Source organism: Equus przewalskii, chromosome 15, assembly GCF_037783145.1.
Source record: "Equus przewalskii isolate Varuska chromosome 15, EquPr2, whole genome shotgun sequence".
NCBI classification, from domain to species: Eukaryota; Metazoa; Chordata; class Mammalia; order Perissodactyla; family Equidae; genus Equus; species Equus przewalskii.
The window spans coordinates 71,003,333-71,027,986 of record NC_091845.1 but is presented as its reverse complement, the minus strand read 5'-3'; the positions used below and the strand labels follow the sequence as shown (position 1 = coordinate 71,027,986).

The following is a 24,654-nucleotide window of genomic DNA, read 5'->3' as shown; positions in this document are numbered from 1 at the left end:
TCATCCTGGTCCCCCCAACTCCTGACTTTTCTGATCTGTCTTCCCCACTGATTGGCATATCCCTTGGGGGCTGCCTACAGGAAATGAGAGGACAGACACAAATCCCTTCCAAGTGTTATTTTGAAGAAGATATTAACTGGGAGCTGTCCAGTGAGGGGTGATACAGGTAGTTGTTAGAAGTTCATGTTTGACTGAGTCTTTGATCCTATCTCGGGCAAGAGGCTTGACTACTCCAGGCTTCTGAAGATTATAAGTGAAATGAGGATTACAAAAATTTTGGCATTCCATTTAGCACCTAGGAAATGTGCATTAAATGCTAATTATCCTTATCATTTACCTTAAGAGGACTTGCAAAGATATACAATCTTAATTTTTAAAAAAGCAAACTAATGGTGAATCAACAGGCAGGAAGCTCTTGCTGAGGGGAAGGTGGTATTTGTGGGGAGAGGAGCCTTTAGGATTAGAATACTCAGGCAGCCCCTTTCCCCAACAAGGCAAGCCCTGGGTTGACTGTTCTCCCCACAGGACAAACTCCCTGAGTGTAGGGGTCCTGGATTTTTCTGGATGTTGGAATGATACCCAGTCTTCCTAAGCAAAAGAAACACAAATCTGCATTTCATGACTTGTATCAAGGATGGCCGGGAACAGGATCAGTCTCCTTCATTTAAAAAAAGGCAGCAGTGGGGGAAAATGAGGGTACCAAAGAGCAAGGTCAGGGGCAAGCAGGAAGGGAGATTCTTGGACCTGAGGAAATGCAGATCGGATGGGGACTAATCTCCAGTGACCAGGAGATACAGCAGAGCCAGGCCTAGGAGATCCGGTTCCACAATCCACGGCCTCCAGATTCCAGTTCCCAGAAAGAGAATGCTGGAGTATGGGCTGCACTTAGCCCTGAACTCCCCCGAATCATCCACACCACCCGAGAAGAGAAGGTAGGCGGCCCTTGCTGGTCCATACCTGCTGGTTGTGTAACTCCTGGCAAACACAAGCTGCCTTTTCTTTCCGTGAGACTACAGCATGATTCGGGGCTCGGGCTAGGTAGCAGCTTTTGAATTCAGTCACAGACTTCCTAGTGCCATCAGGACATAGCAGCTTAAAGTTTTCACTCTTCAGATCCTTAGCCCAATCGTCAGGGTTACATCCTGGGGGCAGAGAAGATGGGTCACCCACAGCTGATGGCTTTGGTCAAGGCACTCTCACTGGGGGATGTGACTGACCGACCCACTAGTGTGTGGAGGGCCTGGACCCAGTGGCCAGCAGAAGTGCGCACACTGGGTTTACAGTTATGTGGAGAAGCCGAAACTCACCTGGAGTTCCTAATGACTGCCCCTTCCAACCTGCCCCACTCAGCCACGGGAGAGTGAACTATACTCTGGGGACGATGTTCAAAAAGATCTTCATTTCTACTAGATTCCAAAGCATCTGGACGTCTTGCTCTAGTGTAGGGTGAACACGACCCTCTAAGCTAGTTGACAATCTCTGTGCTATACCATCTGGTACCACCAAGCAAAAGAACTTTTCCCCAGAGGCCCTTTTGGAAATGGTGCCAGTGTTTTAAATCTGACTCACTTGTCCTAGTTCTACATGGAAACGTGCATATGTCTCTGTGTGCACAGGTCTGTATCCTGTCTCAGCCCCTAGCTTCATCTTCTCTGTATTCTCTCTGAAAAAGAAAATCTCACCCATTCTCAGGATTTCATCTCCTTCATCCTGAGGTAATTCTCGTGTTTTCCAAGTTTTACTTCTCCCCTAAAATGCAGGATGGCAATCTTTTTCTTAATTTTGATTCAATTTTCTTCACTTAATTGAACAATAAATACAGGAATTCACTATCATAAGATTTTTATGTTATCTGCATATAAAGTAACTACATTCCCCAAATGTACACTTTTAGTTTTAATAGAAAACTCCAAATTGCCTGTTTCTTTCCCACCAGTCACTGCACACACTTTCGTTCACCTTCTAACATTTCTCCTTTCCTTTTTCACCAACCCCTCCAACTCAACACTTTCCAAATAAAACCCATCATCATTCTCTCCAAACCCATCCTGTTCTACTTAGTAATTTAAGCATTTATTCAATACTATTTTCTCAGCCCTCTGCAAGACACAATCTTATTGAAGGGGGGAAATAGCACATGTACCAAAAGCAAAAATTCAGGGCACAGAATAATATTTTATATTTTGTGGAACACACTCTAAATGCTGTGTGAGCTCAGAAGCAGCACAATGAGAGCACATTAGTTAGGGAAAGCTGTCAGGAGGAGGCAGGGTTTTAGGTGTGTCTTGTAACATGTGCAGGACTGAGAGGGGGAGAAAGGAATGCCTCTCTGCGGGAGGACGGAGGGCATTGGCAAGACTGAGGAACAGGTGCCTGCCTGGTGTTTCTAATGGGGGAGAGGAGAACAGCCCCACTGGAACAGTCTCAGGCAATTTGGCTGAACATGTGAGGGCTGGCCAGGCACTTTTTAGTGTGGGATGGAGTGCAGAGGTTAAGCAGGAGAAAAAGTGGGTCTGTGAGGACTTATAAATGGAAATCAATGTTAATTTGTGAGCCAGGGCCTGAAATAGGACAATGAAGACAAATGAGATGGAAGGTGATTCAGTCTGCGTTAGGAGGGTAGCAGTGGGCATCTAGAAGCACATGATAAAAATTTTTCTTTGCAATAAAAGTAATGCTTATTTATCGTGGCTAATTTGTAAAATGCTACATAGTATAAGGAATTTTGCAACACTTATAACACTTATAATCCCACAGCATCTACTTTCAACACTGTGGCATTTCTTCTAGTCTTTTTTCTATATACATAGGATATGCAGACACATATCCACATAATTAGATCATACAGTCCACATGCTTTGGTATCCTGATTCTTCTATATCACAACACCATAGAATTTAATGAAGACATATTTTGAAGAAACAAAAACACATTGAGAAACTAATCTAGGCTTGATTAGCAGGGCATATAATAAAGTCCTCACTAGGGACAGAGGCTGTGGGAAGAGGACTGGATTTTGAGAGAAATCTGAGGAGTTTGAATTTATATAGGTTGAATTTGCAATGCCAGTGTACTTTGTACATAAAAAATAACCATGTGGCAAATAGAGACCCTGGGATATTATTTAGATGGGAGAGTAGGCCTCCTCTCTAAATTCCCTCAGGAGGTAAGACTTTTGGAGTCATTGCAAAGAGTGGAGAGTTGAGGCCTAGAGAGAGGAGCCCTACTCAGAAGAGTACAGAAAGAAATCAAGAGGTGACAAGGAACCAGTCTTAGAGTAACACCCAGGTAGCAGGAAAAAGGACCGCCCTTAAAGGAAAAAGCAAAAACGGTAGGAGGAAAGAAAGAAAAATTAGCCAAAACAATGTTCCTTCAAGCAAGTACTTAGGAACTTTTGTGTGCCACATACTCTAGTTGGTGTTGGGCTATAAGAGGAGTAAAAAAGAACTCAAAAAGTTTCTGTGGCCACGTTTATTAAAGAATTGATGAATTCAATAATAATAGCAATATGGACAGGATTCTGTTGTGGGAAGCCGGTGTGCCATCTGAGAAGGCTTCTTGGAGGAGCTGGTGCTGAGCTAGTTCATTCTAGATGAGTTGCTGGAAAGATCTGAGGCTGGGTGAAGGGACATTGAGGGAAGGAAGGGAAGTAATAACTGCTTGGACGTAGCAGGTCCTATAAGCACTTAGTGACACAGAGGGGGCTGGCCATCTGAGATCAGCAATTGTGACTCCCATTCTTTCACTAATCTTACATATTACTAATGTAAGTAATAAAGAAAAAGAAAACAAAACCTCTGATTTGCTTTGTAGTTATACAATCTCAGTTCCACACAGTAAATTCTAACATTTTTAAAATTTTTGTTTTGTTTTTTAACGTCATAGTCATCCACTATTCACCCACTAGTTTTAGTACCCATTGATGATTCTTGCCTGAATCAATTATTATTATGTTGGTTGCCAAATGATAGTTTTTTAACTTTATTTCTATGTTTATTAGTTAGCGTTCTATGATAAGACAGATCTTTCCCTTTATCTTCATTAGTATAATCAGGATGGACTCCTGTGTTCTTAGTTTATGCAATAGGTTATTATCTCTTATTACTATTTTATTTCTTTTAACATTCAAAATGTCCCAGATTTGGCCAGTGGGAGGTCCTTCAAAATGGTTCCCGTGTGCTTTGACATGTCCCATCACTCTGAGCACTTCAGCATGATGTTCCAGGTTCATCTTATATGTTTCCTGCTCCAGCCCAAGAATCAGCTATTTTTCCAAGGGGCCCTGGTTCCTTCTATTGGAGAATGGTTCTAGAAGCCAAGATATTGGTGCTCATTCCTACTGGTGTGCCACTGTCTCTAGGTCTTCTCAGTGGACAGTGCCAAGAAATATAGGAAATAGTTATGAAGGACATTTTGGAATGATTGACAACATTTGAATATGGACTGTGGACATGATGAGTCCTAATTCCACGCTAATATAAATTTCCTGGTCTCACTAACTATAATGTAGGTATGTGAGAGAGTGTCCTTGTTCTTAGGAAATGTGCACTGAAGTATTTAAGGAACAATGCCTGTACCTGTGGGGGTGGGTGGGTTCCTGGGAGAGAATTCAGGGCCACTGGAACCTCATGGTCCTTAGCGTTCTGCCTACCCAGGTGAAGACTTCTGTCTTCACTAAACAAAAAGGTTGAGAATCAGAGCTCTGGAGCCTGACCGAGTCCATAACACTTCCACAAAGGCATCCTGAACACAAGTGAACCCAGCAACCCCCATTTATGGGGACAGAGGAGCATATGCACGTACCATCAGTGTTCTGTTTGACAGTCTGGTGTTTCACAAAGGCCACATCTCCCTTCTCAACCAGACACCTGCAGAATGCCAGAGAGACAGAGAGAAGAAAGGAGGTCAGAGAGACACATTTGCCATTCAGGAGGGCCATCTTATAGATCCAGGGCTGGCCATCTGAGATCAGCAATTGTGACTCCCATTCTATCACTAATCTACTATTATCACTAATCTTACGTATTACTAATGTAAGTAATAAAGAAAAAGAAAACAAAACCTCTGATTTGCTTTGTAGTTATACAATCTCAGTTCCACACAGTAAATTCTAAATTCAGCAGTTTCTCCAGCAGAGCTGCATCATTCTCCTAGCATCAATGCTGACATTAGAGGTCACCTTTTTCCAACAAGGCGATTCCTTACTCACACTCTACTTTGTAAAACTGTAAACTTGTGGACTGCGAATTGTACTTACTCTAACTCACAAGTTGGTTCTAACTGGAGAATTGGGATAATTGTTTTTTCCTTCCCTACTGAGAAGTTCAGTTACAATACCACCATCACTGTGTAATTGATGGATTCATGAACTACTAAGTAACACAGGCTTGAATCAGAAGGATAGTTAAAAAGTAGTAAGGTCATGAGGGGCATAGGTGACTCTATAAAAATGATAAACACCCCATGAAATAGGATTGTAGTTGGGAATGTAGAAATCATGTACTTTATTTTTGTATATTTCCAGATGAGTATGGTTGTAGGTTCCCCAGAAGTGCATGGAAGGGCATGAGCCAGACTCCTGACTCCTGTATTCAACTACAGGAGGGTTTCCTGTGTTGGTACTGGTGACATTTTGAGCCAGATAATTCTTTGTTATAGGGTGCTATCCTATGTGTGCAAGATGTTTAGCAGCCTCCACCAATTAGATGCCAGTAGCACCCTCCCCTTCCCAACCCCGTTGGATAAGCAAAAACATCTCCAGATACTGCCAAATGTGCCCTGGAGGGCAAAGCACCCTCTGTTGAGAACTTCTAATCTGCACCCAACTGCCAGTCTTTGCTGTCTATGACAGCTAGGTGTGGAGACAGTATCCTGGGGGGGCCTGGATGGCCCTTTACACAGGGCTTTACATATGTTTGCTAAATGTGATACTGTAACACACGCAGGACTAACAGCCTAGGAACATAAGAATTTCACCTTAATTCCTAAAAAGGAATCTTGCAGGGCTGGGGTTATTATTGTATTTGTATCAGGATTATAAGACTCACCTGAAAGCCCCTGTGTAACCATAGTATCTCTCATGGTTGTTGGGTTCACACTCCCTTCCTGGACCATTTGCCGAGCCAATACACAGATTGCAGAGGGTGGAATTTCGCCTATACCCAGGGGCACAGCCTTCACGGAAAAATTTATCTGTGCAGAAGGACAAGAGGAAGTCAGCTCTTCCTAACTGAGTCAATATGAGTGGCCTTCATCTAACACATTACAGGTGTGGATGGCCCAGGATCAGTAGAACATCCTCATTCATTCCGTGCCCAGCCACCAACTCGGGACCTGCCAGACCATAGGCTTTAAAAGGAAACTTAATTGAGGCTGAGAATAGAAGTCAGTGACCGTTCAAATTCAGGTGAAGGGGATTCCATGGGCTCCCTGACAGTGCCATCACTTATGTAAAGAGAGATGAGATGGAAACGACGTGAAAGTCGATATAAAAGGGATAAAATGGAAGGTCTCACGCCCTGAACTTGTGCCACCTGTTTTCAGATGTTTCCTTCCCCTGCCACCTATTAGAAGAGCCTGTAACAGCACTTAAAACTCCAAGCTCAAGAAAGGGCTGGGGCCTTTTACCCACAGCTCAGTGCTCTGCCATGGCTGCGAGAGTGCCAGGAGGCTTGGGAGAGCAGCAGTGGCGCCCTTGCTGGTGGGGAGCCAGGACTTCTGATGTCGCCCCACCCACACTATGCTTCCTGTCAGACTGGTGTCAGAGAACACCCCAGTGCAGAAGCGTGACCTCATCTCCAAGTCCTCACACACACAGGACTTGTCTGATTCCTAAGCATCTTCAGAGGCCTCTCTTTTTAAAGCAGTTGCACATATTTGAGGCGGCCAGGAGGAAGTACTCAGGAAGGGTAAATGAGAACCCTTAGAAAACATTGGTCCGTGGCGAACTTATACGTAGATTTTTAGGGGGTGGAACTAAGCTTATACCTGAAAATATTCAGAGGACACAGAGAATAAACTGATTTCCAGTGAGACTCCCGAGACCTTCAAGAGACCTGAGGGTGCTACACACTTAGGTTGCCTAGAACGCCCTGTGGCAGGGATCGCAGATGTCCACCCACTAGCCATTTTCCCTTGTTCTTTAGTAACAAAGATCTGGTTTTGGTTTTTGTTTAATTTCTTCCTCATTAATTTTTTAGATATATAGACATAGAGATATAATTGACATATAACATTAGTCTCAAATGTATAACATAATGAGTTAATATTGAGAATATATTGCAAAATGATCACCACAATAAGTCTAGTTAACGTCCGTCATCACACATAGTTACAGATTTTTTTCTTATAATGAGAACTTTTAAGATCTACTCTCTTAGCAACTTTCAAGTATGCAATACACTATTATTAACTGTAGTCACCATGCTGTACATTAAATCCCCAGGACTTATTTATTTTATAACTGGAAGTTTGCACCTTTGACCTCTTTCACCCAGTTCACTCACCTTCCACCCTCTACTTCTGGTGATCGCCAATCTGTTCTCTGTATCTATAAGCTTGGTTTTTTTTTTTTAGATTCCACATATAAGTGAAATCATGTGGTATTTGCCTTTCTCTGTCTGACTTATTTCACTTAGTGTGATGTCTTTAAGGTCCATCCACCTTGTCATAAATGACAAGATTTCCTTATTTTTTATAGCTGAATAATATCCCATTGTACATATACACACTGCATTTTCTTTACCACTCATCCATCAATGGACACTTAGGTTGTTTCCATATCTTGACTATTGTAAATAATGCTGCAATGAACATAGGGGTGCATATATCTTTTCAAGTTAGTGTTTTTGTTTTCTTTAGATAAATACCCAGAAGTGGAATTGCTGGATCATATGGTAGTTCTACTTTTCATTTTTTGAACAAAGATCATGTTTTATTTGAGCAGAAACATGCCCAAATAAAAGACGACACTTCCCAGACTCTTTTACAGCGAAGTGTGACTATGCACCTAAGATCTGAGCAATGAGAAGTTACTTGAAGTAATTTGGTTAGATTTCCTGCATGGTTCCTTTAATAAGGTGACAGCAGGTGGCATATACTTCAAGTTACCCTTACTCCTTGCTCCTTGAGGCCCTCTGGATCATGGAAGCCATGGCAACCATGGGTGACCTTGAAGATAGGGGTCTCATGCTCAGAATGGAGGAGCAGAAAGAGAGAAGGAGCCTGGGTTTCTAGTGACAACACCAGCCATGGACTGCTCACCTCTGGTCTTCTTCATGAGAGAGAAAAGTAAATGTGTATTCACTTAATCACTTAAATGTATATTCACTGCAATCGAAAAGAACCATTCTGATTCAGCTCCCCAGTCCTACCAGCCCTTTTAGATATTTCCTTGAGGTTCACTTTAACCAAATTGTACTACTGTAGACCCAAGGCCACAGCCGTTTTCACCACACCACTCTCTCCCCAGTACACCTCTTTCCAGCCTGGCACTGACCACAGCATGCTCCCAGGATTCACTCACCGAATTCACAGTGCTTGATCTCGCTATAGAGCAGGCCCATGGGGATGTTCCAGCCGGCGGTTCTATCTACTCCAGTGTGACAGGACTTCTTGCCTTTCAGAGAGTTCCAGGTGAGGTCAGGATCTGATGAGGACTTAACCACGGCCACAGCATGATACCCTAAAAGAAAGACACCAAAAAAGGAAGCATTAACACCTGCAGGCCTTCCAGAATGTCTATTTACAATCAAAGCCTGCCATCTCTCTATGGAAGCAAAATTATCCTGAATCACTCCTTCTCTCTTTGAAAGTGTCTTCCCAATAACTGACTGAAGTGAAGTATAAGTCACTCTGTCCAGTGGAGATTAATCTGAACTCAAAAAACAAAATAGTAAGAATACATTATCATCAGAGCAATGGCTGGTGTGTAACTCTTCTCCAAACGCATAAAGCTCCTGAAGTTATAAACCAGTAACTCACCCTCCACTGTGGAATATCAGAGTAATGGATACTGAAGAGTACATGTAACTCCAACATTTTATACATTAACAATTATTAGGAAAGAGTAGGAAATGACCAATATACTGCAAGGAATATTCTGGTCAGATATTTTCTGATAAGGAGAATACAGGTTTGCATCAAAATAAGTATGCAAAGTGGAAACAGTCAAAACCAAGACAGCTGCCGTCTTTAGCAGAGAATACATGCTGGTCTTTAAAACTGGGAATAGAACATCAACCCATGATTTCAGTTTTCCAACGTTATTAATTCAGGAAATGGTTTCCAACAGAACATAGATATGTCTTATTGTCCATGGAATAAGAATGAGTCTATTTTCAGCTAACGAGCATGGCTCTTAGGGTGATGGGGAGAGGCTGGGAGGTTGTAACTGGGAGAAGTGACAAGGACAGACTTGCACACTAATGGCTGCAGGGTCTGAGCATAGAGGCTCTGGGGCCTAGTGCTCACCTTGGTAAGATTTCCTGTTTTGCTCCTGCCCCATCTTTCCAGATCCACCCCCAGCAAGAGCCCTGGGTGAGAGCCAGGTTGGCCTGGGTTCCTGAGCCCAGCCGTAGCTGGGTAATTTCATGCTCCTAGACATCTGCCTGTGTGAGCCTCTCTCCTCAGCCCTGCCAGGCACATATATGCAAGGCTCCTCGACTGGGCTAACCCTCATCTAAAAGTGTGCCGGCCTCATGTAGTGCGAGGCAGTCAGGAATAGTGGGAAGGGTGTGGATTTGCTTACTGGATATAGGAGCCTAGGCAGCTTGTAAACTCTCTGAGCCATTATAGCCATAGAGGATAACAATATCTACCTAATAGGATTAAATGAGATATCCTGTCTCTAAGTCATGCCAAGTAAATTGGAATAACCATCATTATCCAACACTATCCTTCCATGATTCTTTTGCATTCAAAAATTGGTGTCTTCTATTGCCCTTTCTACTAGTGATTTGAATTTTATACTTACGTTACCCTTTCTCCCCCAAAATGGGAACTTACCTTTTAACTCATGAGGTTACCAATCCCAACTCACCTTCCTCTGGTGTGTCCACACATGCAGGGCCATGCCTAGTTTCTGGAGAAGAAAAATATCAAGAAGTCAGTAAACATTTATACATTGGAAATCATGCCTTTCCTATATTGTAGCTCAGAATAAAAAGAGCCAGGAAAACTATCTACATATCACCAATTCCCAAAAAGTCCAGGTTCCCTGGATTATGCAAATTCACTTTAGCTCACTGGCCTCTGGAATTTAGCCAAAAATCAGGAATTTCAAGTTTCCTACTCTGTCTGTCCTGTGACCACTCTACCTGAATCCCTGTACCAGGCCAATAGGAGAAGTGTGAGTTTTGGACGCAAGAAGACCTGCCAGGAATCCCAGCTGTCCTTTGCAGCCGAGTCACTTTTAGCCGGAACTTCCCAGTGCAAACCCTCTAATTCCCCTGGTGGAAGGTATGATAGAAGGTCCCGTCCTTCAAGATAACTGTGGGAATTAGGGATGAGGGGGGTCTGAGCCTGAGAAGTAGGAGGTACTCAGTAAGCAAGACTTTTTTGGCCCATGTGGTATGAATTAGGCTGTGATTTTCCCATCTCCTCTCTCCATGGCCCAGAGGAAATAAAATACTGAGAGGTACCCCCTCCACTTACCATAGTTCTCTGCCAGGACAGGCACCAGACCACACTTGCCCGCTATGTAGATGAAACCTCCATCCAAACTCATGGCATCAGCTTCTCCTTTCTGCAAAGACACAGCACATCAAGCAGATGAAGAGAGGCCACCTCCTGTCCCACCTGCCCTTCCAGCCGTTTCCTTGAAGCAGCCTTCCCAGCACAGGTCATGAAGGCCCCAGGAGACAGCAGGTGCTAATTCTGGACCCCTAAAGGATCAGTCAGGTGCACCCAGCATAGACAACAAAAGGTGCTCTCATTTTCACCCAAACCATCATCAGCTGATGATCAACTCTGGGTGCCTTGCTTCGTTTCATCAGGAAGAAAGACCCACATTCAGTCCTCATGTCCTCTTATAGGACACACTGTCCCAGAGACACTCCCACGACACTTTTCTGACACCAAGAATTCTCATTTGTAAGACAGACAAGTGGAGTCAAGGATTCAAGGCTGTGTCTGAGGGCTAGAGCGCCTCCTGATGGAAGCTCCAGCCCCAAATCTTGGCCACATTGGCTAAGTGCTATTCAGTGCTTGATGCAGATGAGATGTTTAATGAATGAGTAAAATATACTCAAATGACCTCATTCTCAGATTTAATGAGCCCTGAATTACAAAAATGCTTAAATTCAAAAAGATTGCCAAGTTTTCCATTGGGCCTGGCAATATACTTTCCAGGATTACACCCTAAAGGAATAATCAGATATATGGGACACTATTCAGGTAAAATGTGTAAGTGAGTAAAAACATGCAAGTATGATTCATAATAACAAAAGGATAGAAACAGACTAAATGGTGTTATGGATAATATTGATACAAGGCTAAATAAATTGCATCACATCCACAACTATGAAATAGATTACAGGGGCCAGCCTAGTGGCACAGCGGTTAAGTGCACACGTTCCGCTTCTCAGCAGCCCAGGGTTCGCCAGTTTGGATCCCGGGTGCAGACATGGCACCGCTTGGCAAAAGCCATGCTGTGGTAGCCGTCCCATGTGTAAAGTAGAGGAAGATGGGCATGGATGTTAGCTCAGAGCCAGTCTTCCTCAGCAAAAAGAGGAGGATTGGCAGTAGTTAGCTCAGGGCTAATCTTCCTCAAAAAAGAAAAATAGATTACAACATTTTTAATCATGGTTTCTAAAAATGACTTGTGACATGGGAAAAGCTCACTAGATATCAAGTGAAAAAAGGTTAGTAAATTGTGTATATGATATGATCCCAATTAACAAGATTTTCTCTGTGTCAGAAGATTACAACTACATCTTATTTTCTTTTCTAAAAGCAAACACGGAATGCTCTTGTGATCAAGAAAGCTAAACTTCCACCTGCTTGCACAAGCCACACGGCCTTATCGCACTGGTCACAGCACACTGTGGGTCTCAGGCACGCCCACACCGCGGGCCCGCCTCCGCTAAGCAGACACTGCTTAGACGGCCCTCTACTGGATGGTAACACGAGAAGGAAATGGAGCCCCAAGGAGCCCTTCAGATCCATGAGCTCAAAAGATCTGAAGCTCCTGTGCGGCTGGACTCTCACAGTGAGGGCAGGGTTCCTGGGAACCCAGGGCTCACATCATTCCCAGGAACGCTCACTCAGCCCTTGGCCCAGGCAGGCAGCAGTGGAAGGGATGCTGCCCTACGGAGGCAGGAGTGACGTACCACAATCTTGGCAATGCAGTCTTCAGTGGACTGTGCTGACTCACACTCTATGTTCCCTCCACTGTTTACACTCCACTCGTCACACTTGACCTTCTCATGGTGGCCTATTGCACACCACTTCACCTTCTTGCATTCGTCCTTTGGGACTTCTGGGCCTAGGGCATAAGAAAAGGAAGCAGAAATAAGAAGAGGGCCCAGAAGTTGCCCGCCAGTTATGAAGGTTACTGTCTTCAGGCAAATGCTGGAATTTGTCAGCAATACACCAACAGGTCCATTCAAGGAATTAAGCTCTTAGAAAGCAAAGATAATAACAATCTCTTGCTTGACTTCTTATCATTTAGATTTAGCTTAAAGTTATTTCTTCTGAGAAGCCAACCCTCCTCCTGACCCCTGGGCACTTTATCACTTCAGATTAGATTTTTCCTCTTCTTTTTGAAATAGTACTTAAGTACCTGAGCTGTTGTTATTTATTTGTTTATTGTTCATTGTTCCTTGTCTGTTCTCTTCAGGAGAACAGAAGCCTGGCCAAGGCAAGGGCCACGCCTGTCTTGTTCTCCACAGCACCCTCATTGTTCAGGGCAGCACCTGGCTCATGGTCAGCGCAATAATGTCTGCTGAATAAATGGACACTGTTCAAGAATAACTTCCCCAGGGAAGCCTTCTCTCAACTCCAAGACCTGTTTTCCTTTGTTTTTATGGTTTCGTAGAACTATGATATTTTGTTCTGTTTTTTTTTCCTTCTTCTGAGCAGATCTCTCATTTTTAATTGGTCTTTCAACAGAGTGACTATTCATTGAACATTTGTCTTCTCCACTAGTGAGAAAGTTCCATGACAGCAGAAGCTGATATGTGTGTATATGCCCAACACCTAGCACAGTTTATGTATAGATGGTCCATAAATATCTGTTGAATGAATGAATGATTAGACACATCCCCAGTGAAATTCAGGAGCAGGATTGATGTGTCTAGAGCTCCAGCTTCACTCTGGCACATGTTGACCATAGTATTGGCTGCAGATGTGCAAGTTTGTAGCAGTTTCATTCTATTTGACTTACGTTGCACCAGGCTAATTGGCTTCACAAAGTGGGCAGGGCGGCCCTGACTCATATAAGGGAAATGATGCTGATATCAATCCAAGTCATCTTAAGCAGGAATTTCCCTTAATGCCCTTTGGGGATGTCCAGGCCCACCTCATGATGACTGATGTCATTTAGCATCCATCTAACACTGGGCGGCACAGGCAGGGCAGATAAAGGAATATCAGGGCAGGCGTTCGGTACCTGGAAAGAGTCTATCACTGGTCCCCACCCTCACCAGGTTTCCAAGCTCCTAGGGTGACATGATCCTTCTCAAGTACTTACGTATATCTTCCCTTAGATTCCGAATAGCAGTGACATACTCATATCCCAGGTACAGCCAGGTGTCCATCGCAGGGGGAATCCTTAAAAAGCCAAGGGCAGAGTCCTTAAACAGCAGGTCCTTCCCATGAGGGGAGCTGAAGAGATGGAAGTCTTTAGATTTTTCTGTGCCAAAATGTTCCTGTTTATAGTAAAACACAACAGTGAATGGCTGTAGCGACAAGGCAGGCTGCAAAATGGGACTGAAGAAAAACAATATTCCCAGAAAACTGAATTAAGGCCACGGAATTTTCAAGATGCCAGGAGAGAGGGTAGTCAGGCCTGCTCTTTCCACCCAGTACCTTCTCCACTCACAACCCTCTTGGGGCCACACCACACCATTTCCCTGAACGTGGTTCTGTGCCTGTCTCCCTGGCTGGGTCGACAGCTCACTGAGTGCAAGAAATGCATCTCCTTCAGAAGCTGACACTGTGTGATTGCCACTTAAACTCTTGATGGACAGATGGGAGGGCTGTACAAGAGAAAGTTGGGTCAGTTCTGGAATCCCCCTACTCTAGTAAGTAAAACTGACTGTGCTTGCCTTTGCTGTCAGGCTGAGGGACATCAGGAGAGAGATCATTTCCTTCTGGGGAGGTGATGGAAGGCCTCATGGGGGAGGAAGTGTTTGCCCTTGGCCTAGAAGGCCTGGTTTATATGGAAAGAAATGGAATAGAACAATAAGGAGCATCTTCATGTCACCGGTCCAGAATGAAAGGGTCTGGCACATGATAATGCAGGACCAGGCTCTGTGTGACTCTGAGAGTAATCCCTGCTGGGCGCTTTTAGACAAGTGGATGATGTGTGGCATGGTTCCCACTGTGTCCTGAAAACAGAAGGACTTCTACAGTGGCAAGAAGGGAATGAAGGAAAATGTCCCAAATCCAAACAGGAGGGAGGATGGTGGATTCAGTACCTGGGCCTGGTTGAGAAGCCCCCAGATCAAGTCCTCCTTGCCGTCCACACTTCGGGCCACAACGGCATGGGAAGGGATGCTGGCCAGGTAGCAGTCCTTGTATTCATCCACTGACTTCCGGGTGTTGTCCCTGCAGAGCAGCTGATACTCGTCTCTGTCAGCCTCTTGTGGCAGGTTCTCTGGGGGAGGAAAGCCCAGATAGGCCGACGGCAGGCAGAGCCATGAGGTGTGGTGCCCCTTCCCCTGCCCTTGTAATCCCACTGCATCACGAAATGTATGAGCTGAGAGGCTTGGGGCAATCACTGAGGCCAGAGAACATAAGGAAACTGACTTGTTCAAGATCCCACAGCCAGTTACAAGCAAAGAAGTATCTGATGCCCAATGCAGGTGTGACCGCCCCACACCCCACAGTAGGTCTCATCTCAGTAGGCCGACTTCAGGCCAGGGTTGGCCAGACTTGCCCCCAGTCCTTTGCTGTGGCAACACTGACCAGGAGGAAGGGTCCCTGTGTTCAGGAGGTTGAATGATGGAAAGAGGCCCAGGAATCCAGATGGGGACCGCACAGCCTCACAGCTCTGCACAGGTGGAAACCCAAGTAATGATAAAGGAGGAACACACTATGCTCATGTCTGACTCTTGAGCATGAAAAAGGGGACAAGAGAAAAAAGAAGAGGGGCTGGCCCCGTGGCCGAGTGGTTAAGTTTGTGTGCTCTGCTGCAAGCGGCCCAGTGTTTCATTGGTTCGAATCCTGGGCGCAGACAGGCACTGCTCATCAAACCACGCTGAGGCAGCATCCCACATGCCACAACTAGAAGGACCCACAACGAAGAATATACAACTATGTACTGGAGGGCTTTGGGGAGAAAAAGGAAAAAAATTAAATCTTTAAAAAAAAAAAGAAAAAAGAAGGCCCACTGATTGGTAGGGGATCTGCAAATTCTTCTGTCACTCACCCAATACTGTTGAATGCTTGACAAAGGCCACGTCCCCAGCGCCATCCGCCAGGCACCTGTGGGGTAAAGACACTTGAGGAGGGTTCCTGCAGGGCAGGCCCGTCTCCTCAGGCTTGAAGGTCTGATCACCCTGTCCAGCCTTGGGACCCACAGCTGAGACAGCACCATGGGGCGCTGATATCCAGGGTACCACTGAGATGGGGGATGAGCCCACAGGAGCTGGAGGTTCCTCACCATGTGCCCCAAAGCAGCAAAAAAGCACTGAAGATATTTTAATTCAGAAAAGAGTTTTCAAACTTCTGAAATGGAGAATAAAGGAATAGTGTCACCTGAGGAAGGAGGACCCTTGGCTGGCTATAAAACTCAAGGATATAACCAAGGGAAAAGAGGGAGCAAGAAATCAGCCACATGAGCTGTCTGCACAGGAGTAGTGAGGGGAGGCAATAGAGAGGCCAGTGCATTGAGCAGAGGACACTGCTACAACAAAAAGCAGAGGGTCACTCACTGAAGAATGGCCCAGACACTAAGAACATGGCTGTTCCCTCAGGTTCTGCCTAGGCCAATGAGAGGACATACTGGCCAGGTTTGAGGGCTGTGGGGAAACAGAAGGGGTCCTCCGAGAGGGCCTTCCTTGTCAGTGTCACATGAAGGGAGCATATGCTAGCCTGGCCTGGGGAGTCCCAGCTGATCGCTGAGTCACTGGGAGAGGATTAGTCTTCCTGGATGCCCCTGTTGCAGGCTGGGCTCTGCCATGGGCCAGGGAGGGTCTCCCAACCTAAGGACATTGGGTATTTTGGTGACCGTGGAGCAGCAGTCGGTCTCACTCACTTGAAGGCACCTGAGTAGCCAAAGTATGGTTCGTGGTTGGAGCAGGCACACTTGTCTGTCCCTTTCCCCACACACAGTTGACACAGGTTGGGGACAGCTGTCCGATCTGCACAGGGTACGCAGCTGCCCGCGAAGAAATTGGACACTGCTGCTCAACACAGAGACATGGAGCACATGGTGTGAGCAGCCTGGCCAGGTGCAATTACAGCTCCAGCCCAGGCTCATTCAGCAACAGACAGTGAGCAAACCAAAATCAGTACACCCAGTCCCAGCTTGCCCTTTTGTGTGCTCCTTCTTCAAGACCAAGCATTTCCAAAACGGGAAAGTTAACCCTTGTCATCCTACCTTCCTCCCTAAGAACCAGGCCTGTGCCTGCCACCAACCAAGACCTGTCCTAGGTCGCTGTCAGCCCCTTTTGCTGCCTTGTCAGACTGAAACAGCTCAAAGAGAGGTCTCTGGGAGCTGTGTCCTGGAGAGGTGCAGGCCAAGCTCATGGCCAGCAGATGTCCACCAGAAAACCCTCTAGGAGAATGAGACACACTGGGCCACAGACAGGAAAGCACCCTGGAGAAGCAGACAACAGGGCCCAGCAACCTTGGCCCTGACTGAAGCCCTCTGTCAAGCTTCATCCCCTTCCTCCCACTGCTCAGGACAGCCCCTGGTGGGGTGTTGGGAGCTCAGAGAAGAAAAGATTCAGCTGACACCCCCCAAGGGCTGCTGGTGCAATAGACCTGCCCATTTAAAGCTGGTTTACTTCCCACTTCCACCCCCAGAGTCATCATACATGATCTCCTGATGGTGTCTGAGTGACCCCAGTATGGCCTGTGGGGGCATCTGAAGAAGAGATGCCTGCCCAAGGGCACTCACCCTCCTCCCTGCTTACCTTTCTGAAGAGATTCACGTGGCTCAGGCAATTGCCAATAAAGTAAGCCAATGGGGATGTTCCACCCAGCAGACCTGCCAAGGCCCGTGTGGCAGGACTTCTTGCCTTGGAGCTGGTTCAGCTGGAAATTGCTGTTCTTCTTCACCACGGCCACAGCATAATAGTGGGTTTGTGGCTCTGCAAAGGGATAGCAGGAATGAAAGACCCTCAACCTGGGCCACAGGGGAACACTGCTGATCACTACTGGGCTCCTGAGTAGGGAAGGGTAACTCCCAGGCCACACTTACATTGGGTTGTAAAGAGGGAGGGATCAGAAAAACCTTCCTAGGCTTACAGGGAAAAGAAAGGACAAGAGGGGGACATTTGTAATAACCCTCCAGGCAAATACAGGGGCAAGAAAGCCACATGCACATGTGCCCCAAATGCGCTCACCTATTCTGGCCCTGCAGGGTGTCGGCCCACACTTACCAACCCAAGCCCACCAAGAAACTGGGGTTGTGGCACAGAGGCCACATTGCTAACTCCCTCTAAGTATTTCCTGTCCCCTGAAATAGGCCCAGGGACAGTCAAGTTGCTCTCGGGAGAGAGGCAGGGCTGTCGAGGCTCTGAGTGTGTTTTTCTGTGTGGTCTCTCCCCTGTGTGTGGCACCTATCATCTGAAGGACTCCTCTATATAGCTCTAAACCACAGTAATTGGGTCAGGGTGCAAACAGCCTGCACTGTTTCTCCATGGAGCATATTTCCTGTCTCAGGAGGTCAGTGTCCAGAGCACCAGTCCTCAACCAGCCCAAAGTCCCAGAGGCCTTGAGTTGTACTGCGGGGGCTGACAGGGGCCCTCATTCCCTACTCTCTCCCCAATGGGGAATGTTCCTCACTATCTAATCTCCATTACCTGCCTGAACAAGACAAGACTCAGCGTCTACCAGGAGAGAACAAGGGCCACAAACTCCTTCCTGGATCCCCAGGGAGAACTTACCAGTTTTGGACCCATAGAACTCTGCCACTACAGGCTTCAGGTTGTAGGGGGAGAGGCCAGCTTCGAACACCAAACCTGCATCCAACGTCACAGCATCCGCTTCGTTATCCTGAAAGCGAACAGACCAGACCTGGATGAAGCCCTCACTTCCAAGGAAGGCCCACCTAAACCGGGGCAAGTAGGGGTGACTGGCGGAGCTTCTTGGATCTGGGGCCAGAGGAACCCGCAGCTTCGCCAGACCGTGCACCGCACCATGGGCTTCGGTTGACTCTGCCTCTGTGGTGAGGGGATTTGGCCGCCATATTCCTATTCCTCCCACATAGAGGAAGGAATGTATCATTTGTCTCTTCTCCCTGGTGAGGAATCTGGCTCTTGGCCCAGACACCTATGCGTGATCTTTCAAGATCCACCTGAATTACAGAGGCTTTACCTGGCAGGCCTCATGGGGGAAAGCTGCTCTCCCAGCACCAGACGGGGTGCACAGCTCACGCACTACAGGCTCTGAAGGGGGTTGCAGTCAAGGACTCGGGGCCGCCTGCCAGGCCGTGCTCATACACATGTTTACAATGTGAGCTCAGTTGCTTCCCTCTTTATCTTGGGCCTTCTGCTGAGGTCCTCCTCAGGCACTCTGTGAAGCCCTCCTCATCGGTGAGGGGAGCCTTGAAGACACTTGTCTCCACTCTGATTCAGTACTCAGTTCTTTTCCTTCCTTTCCTGGGTCCCAACAACTGCAGGAGTCTTTTCTTCAAGGATTCAGCACTTTCTCTGGGTTTATCTTCTTGCTTATACTATGAACTAATGGTTGAATGCTGATTATTACTTCTCTTATGGCTCATTGTTCATTTAATAGACTATTCAGACACATCACAGGTCACCACTGTTCAACTCAGCTCCATTTTAAAGATTAAAAAACAGAGGCACAGAAAGTTTGTCACTTCCCCAGGCCACATAGCTAGTAAGTCACAGAGCTGGAATTTGAATCTAGGTAGTCCGAGTTTATTCCATTACACTGTTACTTGCTGCTTTTTAATTTTTTTAATTTCTGCTTCTACTAACTCTCATCTTTAAACCAACAGTTCCTTGAAATATTATAGGTGCCTTCCCACCAGGTCTAGAATTTATTTTCTCTTAAAGTGAGAAGCATTGTCTTTTGTATATATACTTAATAACATATTTTTATTGCCTTCTTTTCTTGCTTCAAATATCGTTAATCAAATGATTTTTCTAGAAGCCTTTGCCAGTACCCTATGAATAGTTCTTACTGGTTAAATTACAAGGCAGGAAACAAAGCTCCATCATGTGTCATGTTATAGGTAAGTAATAAGACAATAGTATTTCTTGATGTATACCTGAAATTTATATAATGTTGTAAACCAATGTTGCCTCAATAAAAAAATAAATTTAAAAAAAGAAGAAAAAAGAGACAATAGTATTTCCAAATGAAATATAATATTAATAAAAGCCAAAGTATATGTTTGTCTAGCTGAAACTTTTCTTTTAAAGGTTGGGCTCGTTTTTGTTGTTGTTTTATTGTAATAAAATACATAAGATAAAATTTACTGTTTAACCATTTTTAAGGGTACATTTTAGTGCCATTAAATACATTCGCATTGGTAAAGGACCCTTCTCTCCCACAATTACATACAAGATATGAAACAATCTTTGTGGCTTTCTTGGTATCACAAAAGGTGGGTGTAACCTCCAGAGACTCATGCCACCCACCCCACACAGCACAGAATACAAATAAATGAGCAAACCAACAAGAGCTTTTCCCAGAGCAGTGAGGTTGGGACTTTCTTGGCCAAGACACCAGGATCCTGAACAGGAATCACTGGAACCTCAGGGGTTCAGGAACCCAGGAGCCAAGGCCTGACTCATGGGATCCATTAGAGCAGCAGGGGTTCTGAGAGGAACCTGAACCAGCAGGGAGGGGGAAGAAGAAAATCAAGCGTGACCTCACAGGTGCAGATAACCAAACTCAGAAGAAGGTGAGCTGCAATGTGTGGGCATCAACAGGAGCAACAGGCTTGGGCCCTCGAGGGTGGTGGAGCTTGGAACTGTCGGATGCGAGGAGAAGAGCTACCAATGAGGTATTTAGTTTTACGTACAAAGTGAAGGTTACAACCACATAGATAAGCATAGAAAAGGAAGTTATCAGGAATAAAAAGAAAAATTATTTAAACTAGTGCTTCTAGAAACAAAAAATATAATGAAATAAAAAAATGAATGAATGAGCAACAAGTTATTAGACATGGTTAAAGTGAGAATTAATGAACTGGAAGCTATAGCTGAAGAATTTTTCCTGGATGCTGCTAAAAAGAAGTGCGGATGATGGAAATTATGAAAGAAGGATTAAAAGATAATGAAGGCTAGATTAAAGAAGGCCTAACAGGTGTCTTCTTGGAATGCTAGAATTAAAAAAAAAAAAAAAAAAAGGCAAGATTGAAGACAAGGCAGTATTTAAAGAGACAATGGCTGCAAATTTTCCAGAACTGATGAAAAACATGATTCCACAGATCCAGTATTCCCTAAGCAGGATAGGTACCAAGATTTCCACAACTGCAAATATTATAGTGAATCTGTGGAACACCACAGATCAAGGAAATGAAATCTCAAAATTATCCAGGGAAAAGATGATTGAAAGAATGACAGGATAACACCAGACTTCTCAAAACTACCATGGAAGTCAGGAGACAGTGGAATAATATCTTAAAACTGTGAAAATGTCATACTGGAATTATACATTAAGCAAAATTACCATTTAAAAATAAGGGGGAGATTAAAGCAGTTTCAGAGAAAACAAACAAGCAAGCAACTGAGAGAGTTTAACACAAAGAGATTGACTCTAAAGGGTCGCCAAAAGACCATATTTCAAGAAGGAAACATCTCCCAGAAGGATGGTCTGAAACATGAGAAGGAACGGTGAACAAATCAAAGGGCAAAATGTAGGTAAATCCAAATATTCTCTCTCTCTCCCTCTTTCTGAATTTCTGGGTGTGTATACACACACACACAGACATAAACACATGCACAGACACACACATACAAACACAGACACAAATATATTTACATATAGTGCCTACAAATACGTGAAGTATTTACATGTGGGGTTAAAAATGATAGATATAAAATATTAAATAGTAATATCTAAAGAGGGAAGAGGGAAATCTGAGCCACTGTATTCTGGAGTCCTTTTATTGTTTGGGAAGAAAAGTCAGGATTCTTTTACTGTAACACTTTGGTAAGCTAAAAGTATACAGTAAAAATTAATGGGAAATTGGGGCTAGCCCTGTGGCCGAGTGGTTAAGTTCGCGCGCTCCGCTGCAGGCGGCCCAGTGTTTCGTTGGTTCGAATCCTGGGCGCGGACATGGCACTGCTCATCAGACCACGCTGAGGCAGCGTCCCACATGCCACAACTAGAAGAACCCACAACGAAGAATACACAACTATGTACCGGGGGGCTTTGGGGAGAAAAAAGGAAAAAATAAAATCTTTAAAAAAAAAAAATTAATGGGAAATCATTAAAGAATTTAAATAAAGAGTTTAAATTCACTACTAGTGCGGGGGGAGTGGAACAAAGAGAAAACAATGCAAGTGAACACACACATGTACAAACTCAATTTTTAAAAATCAGAAATCAGAGGGAAAGCAGGACTAAGAGAAATCAAAAAGTCATATGGCAGAAATAAGTCCGAATTTATCAATAAAAACAATAATTATTAAAGCTCTAAATTTACCACATAAAATAAATAAGATTGTCAGATTGCGTTAATAAACAAAATCTAGCAATATACAGTTTTCAAAAGACACACTTAAAGCATAAGCACACAGAAAGTTGAAAATAAAGGAATGGAAAAAGATAGAGGAGGGGAATACTAACCAAAAGAAAGTTGATGTAGTATTCTAATATCAGAAAAACAGAGTTTAGTCAAAAAGCACTGCCAGAGATAGCGATTATTTCATAATCGCAAAATATCAACTTCACCAAGAATGATATGGTTATTCTCTCATACACTGCTGCTGGGAGTGGAAATTGACAGAACCACATTGAATTTGCTTAAAAATCAAAGGCACTTGGCATTGTCTTAAAAATCAAATACTCACATATCCCATGACACAGCAAGTCTACTACTACGTATATATTCAGAAGAAACTATTCATACTGTGTCTCAGGAGATTTGTATAAAAATATTCCTCAAACCCTGATTAGAATAACAAAAAATTGGAAACAATTCAAATGCCTAATGACCAGAAAAGAAAAAATAAATTGTGGTACACTAACATAACGGACTATTGTCGAGCTGTGAAAGTGAAGGAACAATAGCGATATTCAACAGCATGGGTGAATCTTAGCATCATATTGAGGAGGAAAAAGCAAGTGTGAGAAGACAGCACACAGTAATGTGATATTTATAAAATTTTTTAAGAAGCAAAACTATATAAGTCTTAAAACTAGAATAAAAAGCAAGAAAGTTTTAGGATTCTGTTTGCTCAGGGTGGGGAAACACATAGGTAGTCGTACGTGGGGCCAGTGGGTTATGGCCCTCCAAGTGGCACCATTCCCACAGAATCCAGTGCTGCTGAACAGTAGGCCTGGAAGTAAGCTCCTGGCAATGATGAAGCTTTGAGAACCTGTGGTGGGTTCATGGATGGTATTATTTTATATTATTAACATTTTCAAAAATAAAGAGGGGCATGCATGGACCAAAGCTGAATGTATGTCATCATTCCAGAGTTATTATTAAGCCATGATAGTAACTGAGGTCCAATTAAAACGCACACACACCCCCATCCCCAAACCAGTTGTTTATACCAAATCACTGATTTTTCAAGTTAATCCTGCTCCATCTGGCTGAGTCTACCTCTCCCACCTCATCGCTCCTGCCAGCCTCCTGCTTGCTCTGCTCCTGTCACCCTGGCTTCCCTACAGCAACTCAAAAAAGCCCAGCTCTCCCCCGTCTCAGGCCCTTTGCACATGCCCTTGTTCACTGCCTGGCGTATTCTACCCATGGCTCTTGGCAGGCTTAGCCACACTCATCCCTGCGGTCTCAGTTTCATTGCTTCCCTCTCAGGGAGACGGTTACACCCAGGCCAAAGCAAGTTTCCTCTGAAAGTCTCTGTCAGAGCATTCTACTCTTTCCCTTCATTGTACATCACACAATTTGAAATTACATGTTTACTTGTTTGCATGTTTTTCTTCTCTCCTTACTAAACTGTAAGCTCCTCAAGAGTAAGGACCATGTGTATTTAAATTCACCACTGCAGCCCCATTGCCAAGCACAGGGTCTGACCCATGTTCAGATGTGCAGGAACAGTGTGGAAGGAGTGAGGAGTATTTTGGAAGATCTACAAAACAAAGGGATCAGCCATCACCTGCAATGATACCATATTCCTCTTCCCTGGGAGCATCATCCATCTACTTCCCATGATGTATCAAGAACTTCCAAAACCATGTTACATGATAATTTTGATAGCAAACATTCCTGTTTTTTCCCTTGAGTTCAGAGAACTTAGGGCCTCAAAATAGTTCCCTTTCAGAGCCTGCTGGATTTTGCTTTAAGACTCGTTAAAATGACCACAGCAATTTCCATTTCTGAAGTAGGTTTATTAGCATTGAGGGCTGACTGCCCCACACATCAGCCTCCTACCTGTGAGTAAAGAATTGTTCCAAAACAACAGAAGAAAGAGAAAGTACCGGTTTTCTTCCACTCTCCTTTAGGCAGCAGCGACTTACCGCAATGGCCTTGATGCACTCCAGGTAGGAGGTTCTCTTCACACAGGCGACAAGAGGAGGAGCAGGAACAATGCTTTTCATACTGTCGCGGAAACTGGCGCACTTACTGACCTCATGATTTGAGACGGTGCACCATCTCACAGTTTGCTCCGCCAGACACAGCCCTATGGGAGAGAGGCCAGAGGTCCCTGTGCCAGTGGGAGAGACAGCAGCCCCCTCTGAAGAGTCTTGAAGGCTACATTCCTTCTGTCCTGTTTTCCTCCCACTCCTGTCCATGAACACCACAGGGCACAGGTTCCACTACATTCTGAGGCTGGGGACAAAAGAAGGGAACCCTAATGGCCTCCCAGTTTTCTGCTGACCACCCTGTGTTGGCCAGAGGGATGCCACCTTAACCATCAGCTTGCAAATGGAGACCACAGTCTGCTCCTCTGTGTTCTCTGTGCTTTCTTTGCTCATCATCATGGGACTGCCATGTGACATAAGCCTTATCAGTGTGGACAGGGCATTTTTTGCCACTTCAAGACATTGGCTCAATACCAAAACTCTGGGAAGTCAGCAGGGTAGGAACAACCATTTTTAAGAAATAGGGCAACTGTGCTCAGAGAGTGTTGCTTTACCCAAAGTCACCCAGCCTGTCAG

General features: G+C 44.7%; 1 protein-coding gene across 1 annotated transcript in view; it reads right to left on the bottom strand.

The window, feature by feature from the left end:
* The window catches only part of LOC103546375 (serotransferrin-like), a 61,290-nt gene that overhangs the window by 35,042 nt on the left and 1,594 nt on the right, over positions 1–24,654 (bottom strand). The window contains 14 exon segments of the mRNA XM_070576090.1: positions 958–1,142; positions 4,804–4,868; positions 6,048–6,192; positions 8,525–8,683; positions 10,040–10,081; positions 10,654–10,744; positions 12,330–12,484; positions 13,691–13,868; positions 14,640–14,818; positions 15,593–15,648; positions 16,421–16,568; positions 17,304–17,480; positions 18,279–18,387; positions 24,013–24,176. Coding sequence (XP_070432191.1) covers positions 958–1,142; positions 4,804–4,868; positions 6,048–6,192; positions 8,525–8,683; positions 10,040–10,081; positions 10,654–10,744; positions 12,330–12,484; positions 13,691–13,868; positions 14,640–14,818; positions 15,593–15,648; positions 16,421–16,568; positions 17,304–17,480; positions 18,279–18,387; positions 24,013–24,176 — 1,853 coding nt within the window.